At 46.0% G+C, this 18,820-nt stretch overlaps 2 protein-coding genes across 2 annotated transcripts; one reads left to right on the top strand and one right to left on the bottom strand.

Moving 5' to 3' along the window:
• The first annotated feature begins 10,643 nt into the window (after positions 1 to 10,643).
• On the top strand, positions 10,644 to 11,927 carry LOC119360401 (acyl transferase 15-like). Its single transcript, XM_037626055.1, has one exon. It carries the CDS (start codon positions 10,656 to 10,658, stop codon positions 11,925 to 11,927), a length of 1,272 nt encoding a protein of 423 aa, XP_037481952.1. The 5' UTR covers positions 10,644 to 10,655.
• A 1,069-nt stretch (positions 11,928 to 12,996) lies between these two features.
• Positions 12,997 to 16,519, bottom strand: LOC119362056 (receptor homology region, transmembrane domain- and RING domain-containing protein 1-like). Its single transcript, XM_037627227.1, has 4 exons — positions 16,353 to 16,519; positions 16,052 to 16,276; positions 14,647 to 15,042; positions 12,997 to 13,531 (listed from the first exon to the last, which is right to left on the bottom strand). The coding sequence occupies exons 1-4, from the start codon at positions 16,486 to 16,488 to the stop codon at positions 13,443 to 13,445; spliced, it is 846 nt and encodes a 281-aa protein (XP_037483124.1). The 5' UTR covers positions 16,489 to 16,519; the 3' UTR covers positions 12,997 to 13,442.
• Positions 16,520 to 18,820: the final 2,301 nt, after the last annotated feature.

Genomic DNA, 18,820 nt, shown 5'->3' with positions numbered 1-18,820 from the left:
GTTAATTTGAACACAAGAAGCAAGTCGCGAACAAGCAAAGTAGTCAGCACGAACATACGCGTACGGGTCATGGAAATTGTTACCTTGCGGCGACGCAGCACGTCCCATATTCGCATACTATATATTTCCTCTGTTTCAAATATTTTGAAGTTTTAAATTTATCCCAACTTTGTAGAAAAACCGTTAACATCTACACCATCAAATATATATAGTATACAAATATATGTTATGATGAATCTAATGAAGCTAGTTTGGTGTTATAGATGTTGGTATATTTCTCTATAGATTTGGTCAAACTTAGACCCAAAACAAACCTAGAGCTTCAAATATTTTTTAACAGAGGGAGTTGAAAACAATATCAACACCCTGTTGGTGTGCATCTTAAATTAGGCAACGCAGCGCACAATTTTCCAATAACTCGGGCAAATTGCCCAAATCTGGCCTCACACCGGGAAAACCGAAGAACCAGCCAAAAAAGGCATCATTTCAGGCAATTTTTGAAAAGGATGATCTCTCGCGGCCTCTTGATGCACATAATCACTTTATTAAATAATTCTCGTCATTCAATTTGAATGGGACGATACAGAAAATATCGGCTGGCCCAAGAGCATCTACAATCGAACTAGGCAAGTTGGCTTCGTAAACATCCAACGATGTGCACGGTCAGTGTCCACGTGTTTGTTTTGACTCCCTATTTGTTTTTTCACGCAGCCTGACTCTCACTTTTTCCCTATAGTGTCCGGTCACATGCATGTGATTGATGAAGAAGGAAAGAGAGAAAGAAGAAAAATAATAAAAAAAAGGAAAAATATGCTTCATGGTGGGCCAAATCCTATGTGATGGACACATGATCATTGACTGGACACGTCCAAACACTCATATGAGGGCAATATGAGAAGTGTAGACAACACAAACATTTAACAAGGCTTTGAGTGGTCTGGTTAGGTCAATTTTTTTTCTTCTCCCCACTGTCGAGTAGTTTTGCGTCCACCTGAGACCGGCAGTAAATGCTCTAACTCATGGCTAGTTGGTCAGTCCCTTCTCCCGTAAGAGCATCTCCAACAGCCGCGTGAAACGACGCGCGCACGCGGTAAACGTAGCTTTTAGCGCGCGCGGGGCGTTTTGCCGCGCTCCAGCGGTGGGGGGATAACCGCGCGCGCGGGAATCGTTTGCGCGCGCGCGCGAAAAGGCGCCAGCTCGCGCCTCATTTTTTGCGCACCGCTTCCGGCGCGCATATAAAGTGCGGCGCGCGCCACGCGCCTCTCCACGCCTCTTCTTCTTTCCCTCTCTGCCACGCGCCGCTCCAGCGCCTCGCCACCGACGCGCCGCTCCAGCGCCCCGCCATGCCGCCGCGCCGTCGAGGAGCGTCCGGACCGTGCGGAGCATGCCGAGCGGCAGCGCCGCCTCCTCGTTGAAGGAAATATGCCCTAGAGGCAATAATAAAGTTATTATTTATTTCCTTATATCATGATAAATGTTTATTATTCATGCTAGAATTGTATTAACCGGAAACATAATACATGTGTGAATACATAGACAAACATAGTGCCACTAGTATGCCTCTACTTGACTAGCTCGTTGAATCAAAGATGGTTAAGTTTCCTAGCCATGGACAAAAGAGTTGTCATTTGATTAACGGGATCACATTATTAGGAGAATGATGTGATTGACTTGACCCATTCCGTTAGCTTAGCAATTGATCGTTTAGTATGTTGCTATTGCTTTCTTCATAACTTATACATGTTCCTGTAACTATGAGATTATGCAACTCCCGTTTACCGGAGGAACACTTTGGGTGCTACCAAACGTCACAACGTAACTGGGTGATTATAAAGGAGTACTACAGGTGTCTCCGAAGGTACATGTTGGGTTGGCGTATTTCGAGATTAGGTTTTGTCACTCCGATTGTCGGAGAGGTATCTCTGAGCCCTCTCGGTAATGCACATCACTATAAGCCTTGCAAGCAATGTGACTAATGAGTTAGTTGCGGGATGATGCATTATGTAACGAGTAAAGAGACTTGCCGGTAACGAGATTGAACTAGGTATTAAGATACCGACGATCGAATCTCGGGCAAGTAACATACCGATGACAAAGGGAACAACGTATGTTGTTATGCGGTTTGACCGATAAAGATCTTCGTAGAATATGTAGGAGCCAATATGAGCATCCATGTTCCGCTATTGGTTATTGACCAAGAATAGTTCTAGGTCATGTCTACATAGTTCTTGAACCCGTAGGGTCCGCACGCTTAAGGTTTCGATGACAGTTATATTATGAGTTTATGAGTTTTGATGTACGGAAGGAGTTCGGAGTCCCGGATGAGATCGGGGACATGACGAGGAGTCTCGAAATGGTCGAGACGTAAAGATCGATATATTGGACGACTATATTCGGAGTTCGGAAAGGTTCCGAGTGATTCGGGTATTTTTCGGAGTACCGGAGAGTTACGAGAATTCGCCGGGGAGTATATGGGCCTTATTGGGCCATACGGGAATAGAGGAGAGAGGCCGAAAGGAAGGAGGCGCGCAGCCCCCCTCTGGTCCGAATTGGACATGGGGTGCGGCCCCCCTTTCCTTCCTCCTCTCCCCCTCTTTCCCCCCTTCTCCTACTCCAACAAGGAAGGAGGGAGTCCTACTCCTGGTGGGAGTAGGACTCCCCTTGGCGCGCCCCTCCTAGGCCGGCCGCCCCCTCCCCCCCTTGCTCCTTTATATGCGGGGGCAGGGGGGCACCTCTAGGAACAACAACACAAGTTGATCTACGGATCGTTCCTTAGCCGTGTGCGGTACCCCCCTCCACCATATTCCACCTCGGTCATATCGTCGCGGAGTTTAGGTGAAGCCCTGCGCCGGTAGGGCATCATCATCGTCACCACGCCGTCGTGCTGACGGAACTCATCCCCGAAGCTTTGCTGGATCGGAGCCCGGGGATCGTCATCGAGCTGAACATGTGCTGAACTCGGAGGTGCCGTACGTTCGGTACTTGGATCGGTCGGATCGTGAAGACGTACGACTACATCAACCGTGTTGTCATAACGCTTCCGCTTACGGTCTACGAGGGTACGTGGACAACACTCTCCCCTCTCGTTGCTATGTCATCACCATGATCTTGCGTGTACGTAGGAATTTTTTTGAAATTACTACGTTCCTCAACAGTGGCATCCGAGCCTAGATTTTATGCGTTGATGTTATATGCACGAGTAGAACACAAGTGAGTTATGGGTGATACAAGTCATACTGCTTACCAGCATGTTATACTTTGGTTCGGCGGTATTGTGAGATGAAGCGGCACGGACCGATATTACACGTACGCTTACGCGAGACTGGTTTCACTATTACGAGCACTTGTGCTTAAAGGTGGCTGGCGGGTGTCTGTCTCTCTCACTTTAGTTGAACCGAGTGTGGCTACGCCCGGTCCTTGCGAAGGTTAAAAAAGCACCAACTTGACAAACTATCGTTATGGTTTTGATGCGTAGGTAAGAACGGTTCTTGCTCAGCCCGTAGCAGCCACGTAAAACTTGCAACAACAAAGTAGAGGACGTCTAACTTGTTTTTGCAGGGCATGTTGTGATGTGATATGGTCAAGACGTGATGAGATATAAGTTGTTGTATGAGATGATCATGTTTTGTTGAAGTTATCGGCAACTGGCAGAAGCTCTATGGTTGTCTCTTTGTTGCATAAGATGCAAGTGCCAAATAATTGCTTTACTTTACCGTTATGCGATAGCAATAGTTTCAAGAGCAATAGTTGGCGAGACGACCATGTGACGACACATTGATATAGATCAAGATGATGAAGATCATGGTGTCGTGCCGATGACGATAGAGATCATGACAGTACTTTGGAGATGGAGATCAAAGGCGCAAGATGATCATGGCCATATCATGTCACATATTTTGATTGCATATGATGTTTATCTGTTATACATCTTATTCTGTTTTGTTTGACGGTAGCATTATAAGATGATCTCTCACTAATTATCAAGAAGTGTTCTCCCTGAGTATGCACCATTGCCAAAGTTCGTCGTTCCCAGACACCACGTGATGATCGGGTGTGATAAGCTCTACGTCCATCTACAATGGGTGCAAGCCAGTTTTGCACACGCGAAATACTCAGGTTAAACTTGACGAGCCTAGCATATGCAGATATGGCCTCGGAACACGGAGACCGAAAGGTCGAGCGTGAATCATATAGTAGATATGATCAACATAATGATGTTCACCATTGAAAGCTACTCCATTTCACGTGATGATCGGTTATGGTTTAGTTGATTTGGATCACGTGATCACTTAGAGGATTAGAGGGATGTCTTTCTAAGTGGGAGTTCTTAAGTAATATAATTAATTGAACTTTAATTTATCATGAACTTAGTCTTGGTAGTATTTTGCAAATTATGTTGTAGATCAATAGCTTGCGTTGTTGCTTTCATATGTTTATTTTGATATGTTCCTAGAGAAAATTGTGTTGAAAGATGTTAGTAGCAATGATGCGGATTGGATCTGTGATCTGAGGTTTATCCTTATTGCTGCACAGAAGAATTATGTCCTTGATGCACCGCTAGGTGACAAACCTATTGCAGGAGCAGATGCAGACGTTATGAACGTTTGGCTAGATCAAAATGATGACTACTTGATAGTTTAGTGCACCATGCTTAAACGTCTTAGAATCGGGACTTCAAAAACGTTTTGAACGTGATGAACCATATGAGATGTTCCAGGAGTTGAAGTTAATATTTCAAGCAAATACCCGAGTTGAGAGATATGAAGTCTCCAACAAGTTCTATAGCTAAAAGATGGAGGAGAATCGCTCAACTAGTGAGCATGTGCTCAGATTGTCTGGGTACTACAATCGCTTGAATCAAGTGGGAGTTAATCTTCCAGATAAGATAGTGATTGACAGAATTCTCTAGTCACCACCACCAAGTTAGTAGAACTTCGTGATGAACTATAATGCAAGGGATGACGAAAATGATTCTCGAGCTCTTCGTGATGCTGAAATTGACGAAGGTAGAAATCAAAAAAGAGCATCAAGTGTTGATGATTGACAAGACCACTAGTTTCAAGAAAAGGGCAAAGGGAAAGAAAGGGAACTTCAAATAGAATGGCAAACAAGTTGTCACTCCCGCGAAGAAGCCCAAAGCTGGACCAAAGCCTGAAACTGAGTGATTATACTGCAAAGGAAATGGTCACTAGAAGCGGAAATGCCTTGAATATTTGGTGGATAAGAAGGATGGCAAAGTGAACAAGGGTATATTTGATATACATGTTAGTGATGTGTACCTTACTAGTGTTTATAGTAACCCCTGAGTATTTAATACTTGTTCGGTTGCTAAGATTAGTAACTCGAAACAGGAGTTACAGAATAAATAGAAACTAGTTGAAGGTGAAGTGACGATGTGTGTTGGAAGTGGTTCCAAGATTGATATGATCATCATCGCACACTCCCTATACTTTCGAGATTAGTGTTGAACCTAAATAAATGTTATTTGGTGTTTGCGTTGAGCATGAATATGATTTGATCATGTTTATTGCAATACGGTTATTCATTTAAAATCAGAGAATAATTGGTGTTCTGTTTAAATGAATAAAACCTTTGATGGTCATACACCCAATGAAAATAGTTTGTTGGATCTCGATCGTAGTGATACACATATTCATAATATTGATGCAAAAAGATGCAAAGTTGATAATGATAGTGCAACTTATTTGTGGCACTGCCGTTTGGATCATATCGGTGTAAAGCGCATGAAGAAACTCCATAAAGATGGATTTTCGGAATCACTTGGTTATGAATCATTTGATGCTTGCGAACCGTGCCTTTTGGGCAAGATGACTAAAAACTCCGTTCTCCGGAACAATGGAACAAGCTACTGACTTATTGGAAATAATACATACCGATGTATGCGATCCAATGAGTGTTGATGCTCGTGGCAAGTATCGTTATTTTCTGACCTTCACAAAATGATTTGAGCAGATATGGGTATATCTACTTGATGAAACATAAGTATGAAATAATTGAAAGGTTCAAAGAATTTCAGAGTGAAGTGGAAAAATCATCGTAACAAGAAAATAAAGCTTCTACGATCTGATCGCGGAGATGAATATTTGAGTTACGAGTTTGGTCTTCAATTAAAACAATATGGAATAGTTTCACAGCTCACGCTACCTGGAACACCACAACGTTATGGTGTGTCCGAACGTCGTAACCGCATTTTATTGGATATGGTGCGATCTATGATGTCTCTTATTGATTTACCATTGTCGTTTTGGGGTTATGCATTAGAGACAGCTGCATTCACGTTAAAATGGCACCATCTAAATCCGTTGAGACGACGCCTTATGAACTGTGGTTTGGCAAGAAACCAAAGTGGTCGTTTCTTAAAAGTTTGGGGCTGCGATGCTTATGTGAAAAAGTTTCAACCTGATAAGCTCGAACCCAAATCGGAGAAGTGCGTCTTCATAGAATACCCAAAGGAAACTGTTGGGTACAACTTCTATCACAGATCCGAAGGCAAAAACATTCGTTGCTAAAGAATGGATCCTTTCTAGAGAAGGAGTTTCTCTCGAAAGAAGTGAGTGGGAGGAAAGTAGAGCTTGATAAGGTAATTTGTACCTTCTCCCGAATTGGAAAGTAGTTCATCACAGAAATCAGTTCCAGTGATTCCTACACCAATTACTGAGGAAGCTAATGATGATGATCATGAAACTTCAGATCAAGTTACTACCAAACTTTGTAGATCTTCCGGATTAAGATCCGCACCAGAGTGGTACGGTAATCTTATTCTGGAAATCATGTTACTAGACCATGATGAACCTACAAACTATGAGGAAGCGATGATGAGCCCAGATTCCGCAAAATGGTTTGAGGCCATGAAATCTGAGATGGGATCCATGTATGAGAACAAAGTGTGGACTTTGGTGGACTTGCCCGATGATCGGCAAGCCATAGAAAATAAATGGATCTTCAAGAGGAAGACGGACGTTGATAGTAGTGTTACTATCTACAAAGCTCGACTTGTCACAAAAAGGTTTTCGACAAAGTTCAAAATGTTGACTACAATGAGATTTTCTCAACTGTAGCGATGCTTAAGTCTGTTCGAATCATGTTAGCAATTGCCACATTTTATGAAATCTGGCAAATGGATGTCAAAACTGCATTCCTTAATGGATTTATTAAAGAAGAGTTGCATATGATGCAACCAGAAGGTTTTGTCAATCCTAAAGGTGCTAACAAATTGTGCAAGCTCCAGCGATCCATCTATGGACTGGTACAAGCATCTCAGAGTTGGAATATACGCTTTGATGAGTTGATCAAAGCATATGGTTTTATACAGACTTTTGAAGAAGTCTGTATTTACAAGAAAGTGAGTGGGAGCTCTGTAGCATTTCTAATATTATATGTGGATGACATATTATTAATTGGAAATGATATGGAAATTCTGGATAGCATGAAAGGATACTTGAATAAGAGTTTTTCAAAACAAGAAATCGGTGAAGCTGCTTACACATTGAGCATCAATATCTATATAGATAGATCAAGACGCTTGATAAGATTTTTCAATGAGTACTTACCTTGATAAATTTTTGAAATAGTTCAAAATGGAACAGTCAAAGAAGGAGTTCTTGTCTGTGATGCAAAGGTTTGAAGTTGAGTAAGACTCAAGACCCGACCATGGCAGAAAATAGAAAGAGAATGAAAAGTCATTCCCTATGCCTCAGTCATAGGTTCTATAAAGTACGCTATGCTGTGAACCAGACCTATTATATACCTTGCTCTGAGTTTAACAAAGGAATACAATTTTGATCTAATAGTAGATCACTGGGCAGCGGTCAAGAATATCCTTAGTAAGGACTAAGGAGATGTTTCTCGATTATGGAGGTGATAAAAGAGTTTGTTGTAAAAGTTACATCGGTGCAAACTTTTACACTAATCCAGATGACTCTAAGTCTCAATCTGGATACATATGGAAAGTGGGAGCAATTAAGCTAGAGTAGCTCCATGTAAAGCATTGAATACATAGAATATTTGCAAAATACATACGGCTCTGAATGTGACAAACCCGTTGATTAAGCGTCTCTCACAAGCAAAACATGATCATACCTTAGTACTCTTTGGGTGTTAATCACATAGCGATGTGAACTAGATTATTGACTCTAGTGAACCCTTTGGGTGTTGATCACATGATGATGTGAACTATGGGTATTAATCACATACAGATGTGAATATTAGTGTTAATTCACATGGCGATGTGAACTAGATTATTGACTCTAGTGCAAGTGGGAGACTGAAGGAAATATGCCCTAGAGGCAATAATAAAGTTATTATTTATTTCCTTATATCATGATAAATGTTTATTATTCATGCTAGAATTGTATTAACCGGAAACATAATACATGTGTGAATACATAGACAAACATAGTGTCACTAGTATGCCTCTACTTGACTAGCTCGTTGAATCAAAGATGATTAAGTTTCCTAGCCATGGACAAAAGAGTTGTCATTTGATTAACGGGATCACATTATTAGGAGAATGATGTGATTGACTTGACCCATTCCGTTAGCTTAGCAATTGATCGTTTAGTATGTTGCTATTGCTTTCTTCATAACTTATACATGTTCCTGTAACTATGAGATTATGCAACTCTCGTTTACCGGAGGAACACTTTGGGTGCTACCAAACGTCACAACGTAACTGGGTGATTATAAAGGAGTACTACAGGTGTCTCCGAAGGTACATGTTGGGTTGGCGTATTTTGAGATTAGGTTTTGTCACTCCGATTGTCGGAGAGGTATCTCTGGGCCCTCTCGGTAATGCACATCACTATAAGCCTTGCAAGCAATGTGACTAATGAGTTAGTTGCGGGATGATGCATTATGTAACGAGTAAAGAGACTTGCCGGTAACGAGATTGAACTAGGTATTAAGATACCGACGATCGAATCTCGGGCAAGTAACATACCGATGACAAAGGGAACAACGTATGTTGTTATGCGGTTTGACCGATAAAGATCTTCGTAGAATATGTAGGAGCCAATATGAGCATCCATGTTCCGCTATTGGTTATTGACCAAGAATAGTTCTAGGTCATGTCTACATAGTTCTCGAACCCGTAGGGTCCGCATGCTTAAGGTTTCGATGACAGTTATATTATGAGTTTATGAGTTTTGATGTACCTAAGGAGTTCGGAGTCCCGGATGAGATCGGGGACATGACGAGGAGTCTCGAAATGATCGAGACGTAAAGATCGATATATTGGACGACTATATTCGGAGTTCGGAAAGGTTCCGAGTGATTTGGGTATTTTTCGGAGTACCGGAGAGTTACGGGAATTCGCCGGGGAGTATATGGGTCTTATTGGGCCATACGGGAATAGAGGAGAGAGGCCGAAAGGAAGGAGGCGCGCAGCCCCCCTCTGGTCCAAATTAGACAAGGGGTGCGGCCCCCCTTTCCTTCCTCCTCTCCCCCTCTTTCCCCCCTTCTCCTACTCCAACAAGGAAGGAGGGAGTCCTACTCCCGGTGGGAGTAGGGCTCCCCTTGGCGCGCCCCTCCTAGGCCGGCCGCCCCCTCCCCCCCTTGCTCCTTTATATACGGGGGCAGGGGGCACCTCTAGGAACAACAACACAAGTTGATCTACGGATCGTTTCTTAGCCGTGTGCGGTGCCCCCCTCCACCATATTCCACCTCGGTCATATCGTCGCGGAGTTTAGGCGAAGCCCTGCGCCGGTAGAGCATCATCATCGTCACCACGCCGTCGTGCTGACGGAACTCATTCCCGAAGCTTTGCTGGATCGGAGCCCGGGGATCGTCATCGAGCTGAACGTGTGCTGAACTCGGAGGTGCCGTACGTTCGGTACTTGGATCGGTCGGATGTGAAGACGTACGACTACATCAACCGTGTTGTCATAACGCTTCCGCTTACGGTCTACGAGGGTACGTGGACAACACTCTCCCCTCTCGTTGCTATGTCATCACCATGATCTTGCGTGTACGTAGGAAATTTTTTGAAATTACTACGTTCCCCAACACTCGTCGCCCAGGAGGACGAGCGGGTCATGGCGGAGTGGCGCCGGCGCCACCAGGAGGACGTCGCCTACGAGCAAGCCTACTGGGCAAGGCGTCGCGAGGAGGACACGCGAAGGCGCTGCGAGTCGTGGTTGGACAAGCGTCGGCGGAAGGCGTTGGCGAACGAGCAGACCGATCTCGTTGCAGCAGGTCGTAGGACGATCTTCACCCCCGAGGATGATCGTTGGTTGGACATATGGCTATCAACCTCGGACGACACCGCCGAGGATGATAATGGTGATGATGATGATAGCGACTTAGAGTAGTTTTTTATGCTATCTTAGTTTTTTATCGTTTGTCGTTTTTAAATTATGCAATTTATGTTTTCGATGTAAAATACATTTCTATCGTTTAAAATCCTATGCAATCTATCTAGTTTCTATGCTATGTCTATATCCTAGTTTGTAGAATGAGCGCGTGCGCTGTAATTTTTGCGCGCCTGCTAAAGCGGCCCGCGGGCGCTGCATTTTAGCGCGGCGGCTGGAGCTCAGTGGCTGTTGGAGATCACCATACGAGGTGTTGAGCCTACTAGTAAACGATGGGTTCACAACCTCAGATAACAGAGCCACCAACAGCGCCTAGTTACACGAGGAATGGGCGTCGTGGTGAGGAAATCCTCGACGGTGGTCGTGAGGCCACCACCGGAGCCGGTGACGGCCACCGTCAACATCAACCTCTCGCCTTTGGACAAGAACGTCATGTCCGTGCCAGCGGCGGTGTTCATGGTGTTCGACGGTCGGATCCCCGAACCTGCCGCGACCATAGAGAGGGCTCTGTCCCAAGCTCTAGCCCACTACCTCCCGATCTCCGGCCGCCTCGCACCCGGAGCCGAGCAGGGCGAGTTCCACATCAGGTGCACCGGCGAGGGCGTCCCGTTCGTGGCCGCGGCCGCGGACTGCCCTCTCAAGGACGCCGAGTTCTTCGGCCGGTCGGCGGCCGGCGCGCTGCTGGAGGAGCTGGCCATCTACTACCCGGCCGAGCACTGCGGTTTCGGTGACCCTCTGCTCATGATGCAGGTCACCGAGTTCTCCTGCGGCGGCTTCGTCGTCGGGGTAACGTGGAACCACGTCCTCGCCGACGCGGCCGGGATCGGCCAGTTCCTGCAGGCCGTCGGCGAGCTCACGCGCGGGCTGCCGTCGCCGTCCGTGGCTCCGGTCAGGTGGGATGACGCGCTGACGGCGGTGCCTCCGCCCACCGACGGCTTCGTGGAGCTGATGATGACGCTCCAGCCGGCCGGCATGGCCGCGCTCGACGTCACCGTGCCATGGGGACTAATCAACCGCATCAAGAACAACTCCGATGCCAGGGGGTCATCAAGGCCGCCGTGCACGACGTTCGAGGCGGTGACCGCGCTGCTGTGGCAGTGCCGCACCCGCGCGGTGGGGCTGTCGTCCAGCCCGGAGGAGCCCGTGGCGCTCTACTTCGCGGTGAACGCGCGGAGGTACGTCGGGTCCCGGCGCGGGTACTACGGCAACTGCGTGACCGGGCGGGTGGTGGTGGCGACGGCCGGCGCGGTGGCCGGCGGCGACCTCGCGGACCTGGTGGGGATGATCCAGCGCGCCAAGAGCCAGATACCGGAGCAGTTCGACCACGGCGGCGAGAAGGGCGCAGGTGTGGACCGCCGCGGCGTGGCTGGCCTGGCCGTGGACGGGTACAACGTGCTCATCGTCACGAGCTGGCGGAACCTCGGGCTGGACAGGGCCGACTTCGGCGGAGGGCCGCCGGCGCGGGTGACCACCTACGGCCGGGGCAGGGCGAGGGCGCCCAACTGCGTGCCGTGCCCGGGGAGCGGCGCCCTCGGGTCCAGCGTCAGGGAGGAGCACGCCGCCGCCTTCCTCGGAGAGCTAGCCTCGAGGTCCAAATGATACCGAGTTCACCGACACTTTTCATTGTAATCGCATGCTCAGTTTGATTTGAATAATAAGAGAGGGTCATTTGGGACAGTGGAGTCATAGATGGGCACGGTACCCTATCGGGTTCCACATTCTGTTTAATATTTTGATTTTGCATGCTGCATGTGCAGTGTGCACACGATCAAGTTTTCAATGGAGCTAGCTAGCACACCCCGATGTGATCTCATCTATGGTCTATTCTCTTCTTTTTTTTTTGAAGATCTGGTTTGTTCTTTTTGGAGTATGATCATTCTCGATCCCGTAAACCCTAAACCCTACGTATTTTCGTTCTTGTGCTTTCTGTGCTACGTGTACCGTTAAGGTGAAAGCTAACGGGTTAGTCGGTAGACTGCGTGCCTGCCATGCATGTATGGGTTGGGTGGTCAAGCTTGTGTTTTATACGGTCTGGTTTACCATCTGTCATGACATTTGTCTCAAAAATAATAATCTGTCATGACATTTCTGAACCTTATAGTACATCTTAGAACAGCTAATAATGGAGTGAAACGCCATAAAAAGCAAGAGAAGAAAGTGTCCAGCGCATCAACTTCCCAAAGTAACAGTGTTTCCATCTCAAGCTCAGGCTATTTTCTTTCAACTCATTCAGAGACATGCTTTCTGAACTATCAACTGCAGAAATAGCCTCTAACTTGGCATACAAAAAAACGGAGTATCTCTTGGGTCCAAGTTCGACAGTCGACAGTCGACACACACACAGAGAAAAAAAAAAGCAACAAGCTACCTGTGAAACAGCAAAACAAAAAAGGGTTCAAAAGAGAAGGTTCTTGATAGGGCACTTTGTATTCCTTAAACCATCAGCACAGCCAAATCGCAACTAGAACACTGTGAGCAAAGTCACCGACTTAAACAGCCCCAGCACAGACCCATTGTGAACTTGGAAATTTCACGAGCCACTTGGTTGCAAGAGCGGTAACAACAGTACACCACACATGTACATTTACCACGGGCAAATGGGTCCGAGGAACCGAAAGACCAAATCAGTACTGCCCCACACCCCACCCCACTCGGGAGAATCACGAAATGCATGGGAAAGAAGCAATTGAACTTCTCACATATAATTACAAGATGGCTTCCACATACTACACCTCAATTAAACAGTTCATCTCAATGTTAACGACACAATTCAATCTTCTACTGGGTATCAAGACGGGCCCAGTCCCAGAGACCGCACAGCCCATACCCCATCCTCATGATAAAATGTTCGGCATTGATCTATCTTGCAAACCCAGCCAACAACAGATCAACCAGTTCAGCACGCCTGGATATAACCGTCATGCCGCCGAGCACTACTTGTATATACTCCCTCCATCCGGAAATACTTGTCGGGGGAATGGATGTATCTGGATGTGTTTTAGTTCTACATATATCCATTTTTACCCATTTCTTCGACAAGTATTTCCGGACGAAGGGAGTATGCAGTAACGGAGGCTTGCTTATTCACCTCAGACTTACTCCTAGCTTGCCTGCTTATCCACCTGTGAGTACCTCAAGTTTGCATACCGGGCAAAATGTGCCCCACTTTGTCAGCCAGGGATCAATACACTCCACATGAAACTCTGTAGAAAAAAATTGTTCACCACAAGAGAGTTAGGGGATTATCAGAAGGGAGAAGCTTCAAGCATAATCGCTGACAGTGGAAATCATTGCCTGGCTTTAACACGAAACGGAAATATTCCTATGTAAGAATGAGCGACAAACTATGAAATGTAGACATGTTGCCTATGTAAAACATTGGATGTCGCATGAGCACTTCAAATCGTGCAACACAAATATGGGATACTAAACTAGATTTTGTCATGTGACATGGCTAAAAAAATATGCCAAACATGGTCTTCAAAAATTCCCTTTAGTCGATTGTGGCCTTTATGCATTACTCCATCTGTCTGGATATGTGTTATATAGGGCGGATTTTGATTGTTTAAGACAAGGCTTTAACCAACAATTAGTCCATTAGTGCAGTCTATGTGATGTGTATTCAGAACTACTCCCTCCGTCCCATAATGTAAGACGTTTTTTGACACTACACTAGTGTCAAAAAATGTCTTACATTATGGGACGGAGGGAGTACTTACTTATGATTGTGATTCTGTCTCAAATAAACCACATATTAATGAAGTAAATTGTTGATCAAAGTCTTGTCTTAACCAATCAAAATATGCATCAAGATAAGAGGGAGGCACATATTGATTCATTTCTTGAAAACTACACTCCTTTTTTGGCTAAATGTGAGAAAACTGCACCTTTAAGATAAGCTGTGGCACTTGATTCACAAAATTACTCCTTTTGAATCTGGGGTGGAACTTAGATCCGCCACCTCCTAGCAGTGACACCAAAAGAATGGCACACAAGCAGCCTAGACTAGCTCAATGTAACAACCCATTCTCTTTTTCCATCACTACCATGTAGGGCCCATAGGTGAGTTCCCTCCAAGATTAGAAAAAGGTATGGTGTATTCAAACAAGGGTCCAAGGAAAGTGTAGTTTGTGAAACTTGATCCTAAATCTGTAGTATCTTGACATTCAGCAAAAAAACAATGTGTAGTAAATTTATTCTTGAATCATTTAACTAGCTTCATAGACACTCCTACTGGCATAAAAATTTGTATTCCCAACAAAAGAAGCAGCGGCTATATAAACAAATAGTCGAGTAGTGAGATATCACATGCTCTTACCATGTTTGCATGGGAGAAGTCTAAGCATGTCACCATTATCATAGTCTTCTAAACAAATGGCACAGGCTTCTTCACAATTGTTGCCACTTGAGCAGGGAGCTTTATATACCACAGAAGGAAGCTTTTCCACCACATGCTTCTTGATGTAAGGTGGGCGATTATCAACTCCATTGCGTAAAAGTCGGCAGTTCCGAGCGAAAAGAAATGAAGCTACAACTGATATGATGACAACAAGTGATACGAACGACATCACCAACACTGTCCCTGCAGTCTCATCCATCGACGAGTTTATACAGCATTCCCCATCTTCACCTCTGGCAAACTTCTTCAAGGTTTCCCCAGCCATTTTGGATACGAATACCGCAGGTATGTGTATGCCCTCAGGATCGCCAACCACTAAATTAAGACAAAGAAGGAACTAAATATCCTGCAAAGTATCTCCAACAAGAACTAAATAAATGAAAACACAAAAATTATCTTTCTGAAGACCATTAGCACAAAGTCATTTAGCCGTGTCCTAATGTTGGTAGCCGGACTTAACCTAACATTGAATTAATGACATTCTCAATAATATCAGGAACCTGCCTGTTTACCTTCAAAGCGCCCCTTGATGGCTTGTAAATTATATGGCATGCTAGGGTTAGTTCAGTTATGTCTTTCTAGTGATAGCAAATTAGAACAAAATTCCTTTTCTTCAGACTAGTTAAAGTTCATAAGAAGTAATTTCATCCAGACCATTTGTTATGTTTTATCTATACTATACTAACAGAAAGGAGAAGGTGAGCACTGGTGCTATATCGATTGCACGGCACAACATCTAACATGATAGCGATCCTCTGAATCTGTGTGGGATGACAAACACTTTTACGGTTTTCTCTGTATTTAACATATCATACACTTGTGTTGGCTAAGTCTTTGGATTTGTAGCAGGTCAGAAGAAGTACCACTGGCTTACAGTCAACATCACAGAACTACCAAACAGAACATGGTACAAATAGTTACCGAATAGCTATAAGGCATTAGATTTCTAGTACTAGAACACTAAGTCGGTGTTCACCTTCAACCCCCCAGCACAAACAGAGCGTTTAGATAGTGATCTAAACGCTCTTATATTAGTTTACGGAGAGAGCACATTTTCTTAACCAATTGCCTGATGTTTGGTTCAGTTTCAACCTATGTATAGTTGTATACCAAAAACACAAACCAATTACCGCCGAGTCCAACTGTGTGCTTTGAATCATAACTTGGCAGGCAGCGGAAGCCAAATCCATTCACCAAGTACGCATCTCCTAGTTTCAAGCTAGCTTCAGATCAAGAGAACCAGCTACCGAGTGTCCAAGTGAACTGACACTGCTGAAACAGCAGAGCAGCATAGCAGGGGAGATGGGGGGCAGTAGGCACTCACTGGAGTAGAGGCTGGCCTTGTCCTCGTCGTCGTGGACGAGCGCGGCGTCGAAGCCGGCCCGCTGCGCCGCCCGCACCTTGCCCTCGAAGCTGCAGTTCCCGCGCGCGATGAGCACGAACGCCATCCCGCCGCTCCCGCCGGGGGCGCCCCGGACGGGCGCGCACGCGTCGGCGGGCTCCGCGGCGCGCAGCGACCCGCATATCCCGTCGCCGGTCACCCGGGGCCCTGCGCCGACGGACGGAGCTCAGAAAAGAGGGGTTTTTTTTGGGGGGAAGCGGGGGACAGGGGCCCGATTGCTCACCGAAGCGCGCGGGGGCGTCGAGGAAGGAGGCGGCGCCGAGGCGGACGAGGGCCGCGCAGGGGCGGGCGGCGGCGCAGGCGCAGGCGACGGCGACGGCGGCGAGGAGGAGCAGCGGGGGACGGCGGCGGGGGCTCATCGCCAGGAGGCCGACCTCAGCAGCAGCAGGGCAGTTTCATTTCTCTCTGTTTTCTTTTCGTGCGCTTTTCTCTCTCTTTCCTTTCCTTTCCCCATCGGCTCCGCTCTAGCCTGCCGGGGTTGCTTGCTACTGTAGCATTTTTTGTCTCTTGCTATGGGGATGGGGAGATGGTGTAGAAGTTCTTCCATCTTTCTTTTTGAGTTAATACCACTATTCATACATAAACTTGTAGGGGTGGGAACAGTTTCATACAAAAACTAAAAAATCCCACAAAACTAGCCCTCCAACTTGTCTGCTGTAACAAATTCATACAAAACAACTGTGGATGCGACATTTGGCATGCCACGCTGGATTTTGGCCTGCGCCTTTAATTTTACAAAAGCCCCCTCGCACTCTATGTATTTTACAAAAAGCCGCCCGCCCTCTCTCTCTGCATCGATTCCCCATTCATAAATCCCTAGCCGTCGCCCTTCCCTTTGTCCTCGCCCTTGTCCGCCGCCAGCCGTCTCCGCCTTCCCCTCCGACGCCAGCCGTCTCCGCCGCCCTCTCCGTCGGCAGCCGTCTCGGTCGCCCTGTCGAGATGAAGGGGTGCACATCATTGAGCGGGAAGCAGCAGGCAGGACGCCGTGGAGCAGGGGCGTCGTCATCCTCAAGCCACCCTCTCCCGCTCAATGGATGTGACCTCGCCGGTGCCGACATGACGAAGGACGGCGAGCCTTGGGCGAAAATCACCGGAGAGGTGCGCTACATGGATGTCGATTTCTGCAAGGTGCGTGTCCCCCTTCCCCTCGCCGATTTGGTTCGGATGCCCATGAATTTGGGCTTTCCTGATGAGTGCGAGCTTTCTGATGCTAACATTTGATTTGATGGCCATGGTAGGGGACTGAAAACCTACCTGAATTTGACTGGAGTATACCTCTATCCTCTCCTGATGCTGCTTTCAATGGCAGTGACAAAAGTGACCATTGTTGCCACTTACTGAACCCTGCGAGAAGAGTTTGCTCTGATGGATATGACTATGGTCGTAGATTTCTTGTTTGTCCTCGTGAGGTTAGTCAAGTGCCCAACTTTTGTTTAAAAAAGTGTGTTGTTTATCTGACCATTGTTATATGTTGATCTGACCATTGTTGTACTGAACAAATTGGTGTGTTTTGCAGGGTTATGATACATGTGCTTATCTGAAGTGGGTGGACAAAGAATGGCAGGGGAGACCTAGGCAGGTGATTGGCAAACTTGCTGAAGAGAATGTGGCTCTTCAGAAATTTGTGTTTGACAAGGATGCTGAAATTATGAGGCTGAAGGAAGAAAGGAAGGCCATGATCATGAAGCACAAGAAGGAGATCAGAACTAGGGATAGGAGGGAAATTTGGTTAGCATGTTTGGTCTGCTGCTCTGCACTGTTGTATGGTGTTGTAGCACTAGTGATAAGAGGTTTTGTGTAGCACTAGTGATGTTAGAGGTGAAACTATTTGTTATCAGTTGCTACTTGTACTGATTATATGAAATCAGTGGCTACCTATTATCTATGTTCAGTGTTGTAAACATTCCAAACTGGAATCAGTGGCTTGAAATGAAATCAGTGGCTATGTTCAGTGTTCTGTTTACTTAACTGAAAATTCTATTATTTGACATGAAATCAGTGGCTTGTTTACTTAACTGAAATCAATGATTCTCTTATTTGACATGAAAATTCAGTTAACTTAAGCAAAATTCAGTTAACTTAAGCAAAATTCAGTTAACTTAACAGTGCAAATTTCAGTTAAGTTAACCATTTGGAAGGGGCCCAGGGATCTTCAGGTAGTACAACTTGGCATATTTGGCACAAAGTGAGCACCTAGTACATTCTATTTTAGGATGTGTGCACATGGGCACAACATAAGCAGACAACCTGGGCACATGCAAATTAACAGCAGATCAACATGAGCACATTCAGTTCAACAGCAGATCAACATGGGCACATGCAGTTCAACAGCAGATCAACACTAGATTGCCAAAGATACAGCAGTTCAACATCGACTGCTCAAAATAGATAACTTATATGCCAACATATAGATCAGTAGACCTAACTACTCTTCTGCATCTTCACCTCTTCTGCATCTTCTTCAGTTCTTGAGCTGCTGCAGGCGGATGGAGCGGCGCACCTTCTTCACCTCTTTCTTCAGAGGCGCCTTCTTCTTGTTTTGCTCTGGCTCCTTCACCTCTTCTTCTTGTTCAACCTTCACCTCTTCTGGTAGGAGCTCGACGCCCGGCAGGAGCTCGACGTCGATGGGCATGTTTCTGCCACCCTCAACGGCGACCGGCGCAACGAGCACAACCTCGTCCGCATCTGTGT

The sequence above is a fragment of the Triticum dicoccoides genome, chromosome 2B, assembly GCF_002162155.2.
Source record: "Triticum dicoccoides isolate Atlit2015 ecotype Zavitan chromosome 2B, WEW_v2.0, whole genome shotgun sequence".
In the NCBI taxonomy this organism is placed as follows: Eukaryota; Viridiplantae; Streptophyta; class Magnoliopsida; order Poales; family Poaceae; genus Triticum; species Triticum dicoccoides.
The sequence above is the reverse complement of the archived record's forward strand: the minus strand, read 5'-3'. Positions and strand labels throughout refer to the sequence as shown.

Bases quoted from the DNA above. Each gene is read 5' to 3' on its own strand.
- LOC119360401 (XM_037626055.1), top strand. From the start codon at position 10,656: ATGGGCGTCGTGGTGAGGAAATCCTCGACGGTGGTCGTGAGGCCACCA.
- LOC119362056 (XM_037627227.1), bottom strand. From the start codon at position 16,488: ATGAGCCCCCGCCGCCGTCCCCCGCTGCTCCTCCTCGCCGCCGTCGCC. The intron at 16,277-16,352 runs GTGAGCAATCGG...CCGTCGGCGCAG, and splicing joins CGACGCCCCCGCGCGCTTCG to GGCCCCGGGTGACCGGCGAC. The intron at 13,532-14,646 runs GTAAGAGCATGT...TTTTTTCTACAG, and splicing joins ACTTCTCCCATGCAAACATG to AGTTTCATGTGGAGTGTATT.